The sequence below is a fragment of the Chiloscyllium plagiosum genome, chromosome 10 (assembly GCF_004010195.1).
Source record: "Chiloscyllium plagiosum isolate BGI_BamShark_2017 chromosome 10, ASM401019v2, whole genome shotgun sequence".
NCBI lineage: Eukaryota > Metazoa > Chordata > Chondrichthyes > Orectolobiformes > Hemiscylliidae > Chiloscyllium > Chiloscyllium plagiosum.
The window spans coordinates 79,199,054-79,208,990 of NC_057719.1; the positions used below are offsets into that span (position 1 = coordinate 79,199,054).

General features: G+C 43.3%; 1 protein-coding gene across 1 annotated transcript in view; it reads left to right on the top strand.

Moving 5' to 3' along the window:
* The window catches only part of LOC122553809 (kunitz-type protease inhibitor 1-like), a 66,229-nt gene that overhangs the window by 30,245 nt on the left and 26,047 nt on the right, over nt 1–9,937 (top strand). The window contains exon 2 of the mRNA XM_043698159.1: nt 6,150–6,301. Coding sequence (XP_043554094.1) covers nt 6,150–6,301 — 152 coding nt within the window. The remainder of the gene's footprint in view (nt 1–6,149; nt 6,302–9,937) is intronic.

Genomic DNA, 9,937 nt, shown 5'->3' on the forward strand with positions numbered 1-9,937 from the left:
GGTGGAGGATGGTGTGTTGTATCGGGAGGTGGGGGGGGTGGAAAGTGAGGAGCAGGGGGTTTCTGTCCTTGTTGCGATTGGAAGGTGGGGTTCAAGGGTAGAGGTGTGGGAAGTGGAGGAGGTATGCTGCAGGGCATTGTTTACCATATGGGAGGGGAAAGTGTGGTCTTTGAAGAAGTAGGCCATCTGGGATGTTCTATGGTGGAACTGGTCCTTCTGGGAGCAGATGTGGCAGAGGCAGAGGAATTGGGAATAAGGGATAGTGTTTTTGCAGGAGGCAGGGTGGGAGGAAGTGTTTTCCAGGTAGCTGTGGGAGCTGATGGTATAAAAGTAGATGTCCATGTTGAGTCAGTGATCAGTGATGGAGATGGAGAGGTCCAGGAAGGGGAAGGATATGTCCGTGATGGTCTGGGTGGAAGGTGTTAGTGAAGTTGATGAACTGGTCAACCTCCTCCATGGGAATACAAGGTGATGCCAATACAGTCATCGATGTAGCGGAGAAAAAGGTCGGTGGGTAGGGGGTACCTGACAAAGAGGCAGGCATAGCTGGGGCCCATGTGGTGCCCGCAGCTACCCCTTTGGTCAGGAGAAAGTGGGACGATTCGAAAGAGAAATTGTTGAGGGTGTGGACCCATTCAGCCAAACAAATGAGTGTGTCAGTGGAAGGGTACTGGTAGGGTCGGCGGGAGAGGAAGTAACGGAGGGCTTGGAGGCCCTTGTCATGGTGGATGGATGTGTACAAGGACTGGATGTCCATGATGAAGATGGGGCATTGGGGGCTGGGTAAACAAAAGCCATGGACTCCTGAGTTCACATAATGTGTTTATGGGGCCGAGAGCAGGAACTGGCAGTGGAAGTACACAGCACGGCAGACAGGGAGGATGTGCTCACTCAATAACAGTGACCATAGGATATTGGAAGAATGCGCTAGTAAGTTATACAGGTGTTTTGTTAGGGAGGGGGTGCAGCTAGTCATGCGGCATAGGAATGAGCCACAGTGCCAGGAACACAGCAACAATGGTCTCAGAGCAGCAGCAGCAGGACTACAAAGCTGATGGATTTCATTGGCATTGGGGGTCGGGGGGGTGGGGGTGGGAGCAGTTGATAGCTCTGTGCTGCTAATGAGACTGGGGCTCAGATAAATCCCCGCAGAGCAACTAGAGCCTCTGGGAAGCTGGGAGTTGGTGTGGCGATTGTCTTGAGCAGTGCTGTCTGCTGGCAAAGCTGGGTGTGTCCTTGTAATTCCACTGCGCTGCAGTCTCGGGAGTAGAGATTGAGCAGCCGGGGAGGGAGTAATTGTTGGAGCAAATTGACAATTCATTGGGGGGGTGCGTAACCGAGAAGACTTTGAGGCTGAGTTGGGGTTGTAGTTGAGGAAGATTGAAGGAGGCCACCTGAAATCGCTCACAAGGAAGATAGAGTTTACAAGTTTTTTTTTGTCACTCTGTGATCGTTTGTTTGCTGGATGGATTGCCAATAAGATTTTTGGCATCTATCTGAGATACATGGACCATTTAATATGACGTTTGTGGTGTATTGAACCTCAATTTACCTCATGATTAGCTCATGTTAGTTCTGGATGATAAAGTATTAAATAGCAATGACTATTTGCTCTGCTGCCTCTTTTGTAGTAATTTTCTTAAGTTTCTTTTAAATCTTGCTTCCAGTTACTGGTCTATGAGCAGATTGTTATCATAAAGTCATAGAGATGTACAGCACGGTAACCAACCCTTTGTTCCAACTCGTCCATACCCGACCAGATATCCCATTTGCCAGCACTTAGCCCATATCCCTCTAAACCCTTCCTATTTATATACCCATCCAGATGCCTTTTAAATGTTGCAATTGTACCAGCCTCCACCACTTCCTGTGGCAGCTCATTCCATACACGCACGACACTCTGCATGAAACAGTTTCCCTTCGGTCCCTTTTAAATTTTAATCCTCCCACCCTAAACCTTTGCCCTCTAGCTCTGGACTCCCACACCCCAGGGAAAAGACTTTGTCTATTTATCCCATCCATGCCCTTCATGATTTTATAAACCTCTAGAAGGTCACCCCTCAGCCTCTGATGCTGTGGGGAAAATAGCCCCAGCTTATTCAGCCTCTCCATATAGGTCAAACACTCCAACATTGGCAACATATTTGTAAATCTTTTCTAAGGCTTTCATGTTTCACAACATCCTTCCAGTAGGAGAGAGACAAGAATTGCAAACAATATTCCAACAGTGGCCTAACCAATGTCCTGTACAGCCGCAACATGGCCTCCCAACTCCTATACTCAATACTCTGACCAATAAAGGAAAGCATACCAACCGTTGTCTTCACTATCCTATCTACCTGCGACTCCACTTTCAAGGAATCCTGAACCTGCACTCCAAGGGTCTCTTTGTTCAGCAACACTCCCCAGGACCTTACCATTAAGTGTATAAGTCCTGCTCTGATTTGCCTTTCCAAAATGCAACACTTCACATTTATCTAAATTAAACTCCATCTGCCACTTCTCAGCCCATTGGCCAATCTGATCAAAAGCCTGTTGATCAAGGTAACCTCCTTCGTTGTCTACTACACCTCCAATTTTGGTGTCATCTGCAAACTTACTAAGTATCCTTCCAATGTTCATATCCAAATCATTTATATAAATGACAAAAGGAAGTGGACCCAGCACCGATCCTTGTGGCACTCCACTGGTCACAGGCCTCCAGCCTGAAAAACAACGCTCCACCACCACCCTCTGTCTTCTACCTTTGAGACAGTTCTGTATCCAAATGGCTAGTTCTTCCTGTATGCCATGAGATCTAACTTTGCTAATCAGTCTACAACTTGTCAAACATCTTACTGAAGTCCATATAGATCACATCCTTCCCTTTGCCCTCATCAGTCTTCGTTATTTCTTCAAAAAATTTAATCAAGCTCTTGAGACGCAATTTCCCATACACAACTGTGTTGACTATCCCTAATTAGTCATTACCTTTCCAAATGCATGTAAATCCTGTCTGTCAGGATTTCCTCCAACAGCTTACCCACCACCGACGGCAGGCTCACTGGCCTATAATTCCCTGGCTTGTCCTTACCTTCTTTCTTGAATAGTGGTACTACATTAGCTAACCTCCAGTCTTCCGGCACCTCACCTGTGACTATCGATGATCCAAATATCTCAGCAAGGGGCCCAGCAATCACTTCCCTAGCTTCCCACAGAGTTCTAGGGTACATCTGGTCAGGTTCTGGAGATTTATCCACTTTTGTGAGTTTCAAGACATCCAGCGCTACCTCCTTTGTAATATGGACATTTTTCAAGATGTCACCATCTACATCCCCACATTCTGCATCTTCCATGTCCTTCTGCACAGTAAACATTGATGCAAAATACTAGTTTAGTATCTTTTCCATCTCCTGTGGTCCCGCACATAGGCTGCCTTGCTGACTTTTTGAGGGGCCCTATTCTCTCCCTAGTTACTTTTTTGACATTAATAAAATCCCTTTGGATTCTCCTTAACCCTATTTGCCAAAACTATCCCATGTCCCCTTTTTGCCCTCCTGATTTCCCTCTGAAGTATACTCCTACTACCTTTATACTCTTCTCAGGATTTACTCAATCTCTGCTGTCTATACCTGGCATATGCTTCCTTTTTCTTGACCAAACCTCAACCTCAATTTCTCTAGTCATTCAGCATTCCCTACACCCCACCAGCCTTGTCTTTCATCTGAACAGGAATATACTGTCTGTGGACTCTCATTATCTCATTTCTGAAGGCTTCCATTTTCCAACCGCCCTTTTACCTGCTAACATCTGCCCCCAATCAACTTTTGAAAGTTCTTGCCTAAAACCATTAAAATTGGCCTTCCTCCAATTTCTGTCGAGAGCTTCCTTATTTTCCTTCCTGCAATTGCTGACTTCCACCTGATTGGGTCTTGATTTAATACCTCATTCAAAAGACAGTCCCACTGACAATGAAACATTTCCTGAGTGCTGCATTGTAGTATCAGACTAAATTTGAGTGTTCCAGCTGACCCACTGTCAATAATTAAGGGCTTTTTCTTTCATTCATTTAAGGGATGTGGAAATCACTCAAACTTATTGCCCATCCCTAGTTGCCTTTGAGAAGGTGAGAGTGAACTGCATTTGCTGCAGGTAGATCCATTATGTTGCTAAAGGGGGCATTCCAGGATTTTGACCCAGCAGCACTGAAGGAATGGTGATATATTTCCAAGTCAGGATAATGAGTGTGCTGGAGGGAAACTGGTAGGTGTTACCATATGTTTGCTGCCCTTGTCCTTCTAGACAGTTGTAGGCTGGGAAGGTGCTATTGAGGATTTTCTGCAGTGCATCTTGTAGGTGGTACAGACTGTTGCTACTGGAAGTTGGCAGTGAAGCGAGTGAATATTTTGGGTATGTTGCCAATTGAGTAAACTGCTTTGTCCTGAATTGTATCAAGCACTTGTGTTGTTGGAGTTGTACTCCCTCAGACAAGTGGGGAATATTCCTGACTTGCTGGAGAAACTCAGCAGGTCTGGCTGCATCTGTGGCGGGAGAAATAGAATTAACATTCTGAGTCCAATATGGTTCAGTTTTGGTTTTAATGAAGTAGTCTGTCTCGGAAACCCAAGCATGCAAATTTCTGATAATAGGAACAAAGATAAAATCGAATAATTGAAACTATCTATTTATAAAACAAATTTAACCACTGTAGCACAATAATCCTATTAATCTCAAAACACTCCTTTATAAATTGAAAAGAAACAAGCAGCTTTTGTATGCACGCAACACGCCTTGTACAGTTTTCAATACACTCCAGTATCGAACATCTCAATAGGTTTAAGGCTCTCGAGAGTACAGTTATTAAACTGGAACTGCAGTAGCTTCTTCCAGAAGCTATCATGTACTTGGATGTCACTGCACTGGGCCTAAATAACCATATCTGAGTTTTATATAGTCTGGAATAGCACTAGCTCTTCACTGTAAGGACCTAACTCACTATATCCTTTATAGGCTCCATTATTTATCAGACTGGGTTGCAAACAAACTAAACAAAAATCCATCGGTGCACTAAAACCCACTCATTCTACAACCAGGCTTCAAAAACTCTTTCCTTAAAGAAATCAGCATGGTTACAGAAATATTTACAAGTTGATTATTAACTTCACACACGCACAGATAACTACCATTTAAAAGTTATACATGCAAGTCTCCCACTTTACACTGTGGGGAGCGAGTAACTCAATTTTTCAGAGTAGATCAGTCCCCTTGCCCTCCCATGCTTCCTGCCTATTGTCAATGTCTCTTTAGAGGGAATTGAACAGAAAGCTCCCAAATTTGATATCTGCTGACAATCTTGGGCTTGCTGACTATGGTGGTGGGGAGAAGTTAGGACATATTCTTGGTGTGGTTTCCCTAGTCTAGAATCTTCTCAGAAGAACCGGCATTAATGCAAGATGAAGATCTCAACTCAGTTGGATTCTTGCCTTGTTTTTAAAAGAAAATTTTTTAGAATTGAGAAGCTTGAAAGCAATTGGTAGTTCTGAGGTTGAAAATTGGAGCGAGGAAGAGCAGATAAGTCAGAAAAACTGTGGTGAGACTGTAGGAACTCGGGATTGAAGATTTTCGAAGGAAAGCCCGGCTGAGAGAGTTGTGAGAAGTTCACTGTTTTGAAGTTCAGAGGAAGAAAGACATGGCATAGAAGGTAGAGTGAAGGGCCCTGATTATGATAGTGTAGACAGAGGGCAGCATATGATTTGGTTGGAACAGAGTAAATGCAAGTTAACAGTAACACCGTTTTATAGACATTATTATGTGCAAAGTCCAAAAAGGCTTAGAAATTATAAATGGGAGACGCATCCTACCACGGGCAAAGACTAATTTCAGCTCCCTATTTTATACGGAAGAAAAGCTTCAACCAGTTGACTAGTTTGGCTCTTCAAGCTTATTCTATCCACAGAGAAGATTCAATATAGCAGGGAGATAACTATTTCTATGTCATTAGTGGAAGTGTTCCAACATAATGATTCTGATACTATTGCTGTTGAACATTGTATTTGGGAGTTTTTTTAAAAATTATAGATGTAATTAGATCCAATCTGTCTAAAACCCATTCTGCTGTAGTTCACTGTGCTCTGCCTGTCCTAATGATTTTTATTTACCTTCTCTTGCAGGTGACAAACTACCAAGGGCAGATGCAGGAAGAGACCGAATTGTGCAGCCGAATGAGCAAGTGATGTTAAGTGGGTTGGCAAGTAGAGATGACTTTAGAATTGTCAGTTTTGATTGGAAGCTCCTCGAGGGAGATCCCTCTGTGAAGTTAGAGGTATCTATGCATTTACAGATATAATCTATTTGTTGATGTATTGTTATCAAATTACAATTTCTTGTATTTCAACTAATAGGAAGGGGTCTTTTTTTCTTTATGTCAAATGTCAGTTTGGCCTTCTGAGCAGGGAATATTGTTATTATTTATCCACTGTTTGACTCTACCCCTTGATGTTCCACATATTTCTATGTTTGATCTGTTGCCCCTCACAATTTGGTTAAAAATGCATTCTACTCTCCTCTTACTTGGTTCATAAGGTCACATTGGCCCCAGCACAATTCAGGCCATAGAGTCATAGAGATGTACAGCACGGAAACAGACCCTTCAGTCCAACTCGTCCATGCCGACCAGATATCCCAACCTAAACTAGTCCCATTTGCTAGCACTTGGCTCATATCCCTCCAAACCCTCCTTCTTCATCTACCCATCCAGATGCCTTTTTAAATAATGCAGCTGTACCAGAGTCCACCACTTCCTCTGGCAACTCATTCCATACACTCACCACCCTCTGTGTGAAGTGTAGATCATCTTGAAAGTACAGCCTCCTTTTTCCACAACATTGGGCTAATGACCCGCAAACTGAAACCCATTTCTCCTCCGTCAGTTTGTGAGCCAAGTATTAATCTCGCTAATGTATGCAAACTACACCAGAAATTAGAACCTCTTGAGATACTGTTTTTCGGTTCATTACTCTATATGCATGACCTCTGTCTTAATTTGGCATTGTCGGTATATTCATGCACCGCGATAACCATAGCTACTTTCGACTGCAAGTTTCTTTCCAGCCCTGAGTATACATCCTGAATCTTGGCATTGCACACGAAATACAGCAGTGTAGCATCTCATCCTTCCTACATCCACCCCTGTCCCCACAACCCTCCCTTTCTACACCTCTCATTCTTTCCCCATCTCTGCCTCCCACTCCCCACTTTCTGTCTCTCCCCATTAGCTCCCAGGCCACAGTACAGAGCATGTCCATTATAACACATGTCTACTGCCATGTCATATTGGATGCCTTGCTAACAAAAATTAAAAGAATTGATAGATTTTCCTTTTGGAGGTTTTGGCAGACTAAAATTTTCAATAGCCCACTTTTTAAAAAAAAAAATCATTTGTGTCCTCATATATTTCTGCTCCTGGTTTTTGTCATTGAACAAATTTTACAGAGCTTTCTAAGTTTTAATTTTACATCATCTTGAGAATGTTAAGTTTTTTTTTCTTTAACATTCACAGATGCATTGAAGAAAATCCAAATTTTTCTCAAGTATAACACTCCCAATCCCTGGTAACCTCCCAGTGAATCTATGCTACACCTGTCCCCACTGCTTTTGCATGCTCTGTAAAGGGAGTATATTCGGCATTGTCGATACATTCACGCACCATGATAACCAAATCTTCGCCTTTTGACTGCATGTTCCTCTCCAGCCCTGAGTATACGTCCTGAATCTTGACAGGACATACAGCAATGTAGCATCTCATCCTTCCTATTATCTATCCTCTGTCCAGTACAATATCCAATATGACTGCTGCAATAATAACCAAACAAATGCAGGAAATATTCACCAGGCCAGGGATTTTCTGCAAAGAGAAACATTTAACAAATCCAGTTGATGTTCTTTTGTTTTTTTTTTCATATTCATTCAGGAATATGGGTGTGATTTACTTGGTTGGCATTTATTGTCCATCCCTAGTTGTCCTTAAGAAGGTGGTGTTAAGCTGCTTTCGCGAAGCACTGTAGGTAAACACCGTAGTGCCGTTAGACAGGCAGTTCCAGCATATTAACCCATTAGGAAATTGGTAATATATTTCCTTGTTGGAATGATTTTTAAAATTTCATTCATGAGACCTTGTAGAAGTTCATAAAATCATGAGGGCCGTCAATAGAATGAATAGCCAAGGACTTCTCCCTCGGGTGGTGGAGTCCAAAACTAGAGGGCATAAGTTTAAGGTGAGAGCGGATAGATTTAAAAGGGACCTAAGGGGCAACTTTTTCATGCAGAGGGTGGTGCATGTTTGAGAATGAACTGCCAAAGGAAGCGGTGGGGGCTGGTATGATTACATAAATTAAAAGTCATCTGGACGGGTACATGAATAGGAAGGGTTTACAGGGATGTGGAACCAATGGTGGCAAATGGGATTAGATTAATTTTGGATATCTGGTCGGCATTAGTCTAACTGATCTGTTACCGTACTGTATAACTCCTATGACTCCGCGTTGTCGCAGTTCACCAAAACCTTAACAACACACACGTTTTCCAACACTTGGCCCAAAAAGCCTTATGATATGGTATTTCATTCGCTCATTTAAACAGTTTTTGCGTGTCTTGAGGATTCCCTCTTTAGCACTCTTTCAGGCAGTGAGTTCAATATACTGTCAACCCGCTGGCTGAGAAAAATATTTCCTCAAATCTCCTCTTTATCTTAAGACTGTGTGCCCTTTGGGTTTTGCTGTCTATCTTCCCTGTCTTTGCCCCTCGGAACTTTGTACACCTCCATCAGATTCCCCCTCAGCCTTCTCGGCGCTAAGAAGAATAACTCCTGCCTATCACATGTCTCTTCATTAGCAATATCCTGGTGCGTCGTTGAGGTGACATGATGGCTCAGTGGTTAGCAATGCTGCCTAACAGCACCAGGGACCCGGGTTCGATTCCAATCTCGGGTGACTGCAGATTCCACGCAGCCATTCTCCTCCGGTTCCCTCTGGGGGCTCTGTCTTCCTCCACAAACCGGGTATGTGCAGGTTAGGTAGGTTGGCCATGGGAAATGCAGGGCTACAGGGGCCGAATGGCCTGTTTCCACGCTGTAGGGATTCTACGATCTGGGCGTCAAACTTTGGAGTTTTCATGTAACCATTGGCAACCCCTAGTACCTTCCAAAATGCTCCCTTAAACCCATCTCTGTGTCAGCGAACGTTTGGTTGTCTGCCTCACCATCTCTTTGGCTTGGTTTCAAATGTTCTTTCAAGGTTAGAATGGTGCTGGAAAAGCACAGCAGGCAGCATCCTCATTCCTGATGAAGGGCTTTTGCCCGAAACATTGATTTCCCTGCTCCTCAGATGCTGCCTGACGTGCTGTGCTTTTCCAGCACCACGCTAATCTAGACTCTGATCTCCAGTATCTGCAGTACCCACTTTCGTCTTCAAATTTTCTTTGGCTGCTATGAAAGGCCTTTGGACATTATTGATCTGCTAAAGGTAATATGCAAATGTGAATTGTCGCAAATGGTTTTGTAAGTCCCTAGTAGTGAGCTACAGACGGCAATAAAATCAAGTATTGAGCCACACCCTAGTTTTATTTGGAAGTGTGCTGGGAAATGCCAGCGGTATCCAGTAACTGAGAAAATCAGTTGCGGGTCATTAGATTGTGGTGATTGTGGAGAAAAAAAAGAGGCTGTTCTCATTTATATTGAATAGAAATGTTGGGCTTTGCACATTATAAAGATGTTGCATTATCTCAGTCCTTTTTGATCAGCTCTGGTGATTTGTTTATTGTTGAGTTTGCCCTGCCCTGGTTGCCCTGGTAACATTACACTGTAATATGATGTGATACTAACAGGGCTGATTAGTTTCTGGCAAGGCCTTAGTTTTGAGTCTCATCAATGACATCCTTGTTACCTCACCCCAATTCTTCTTTT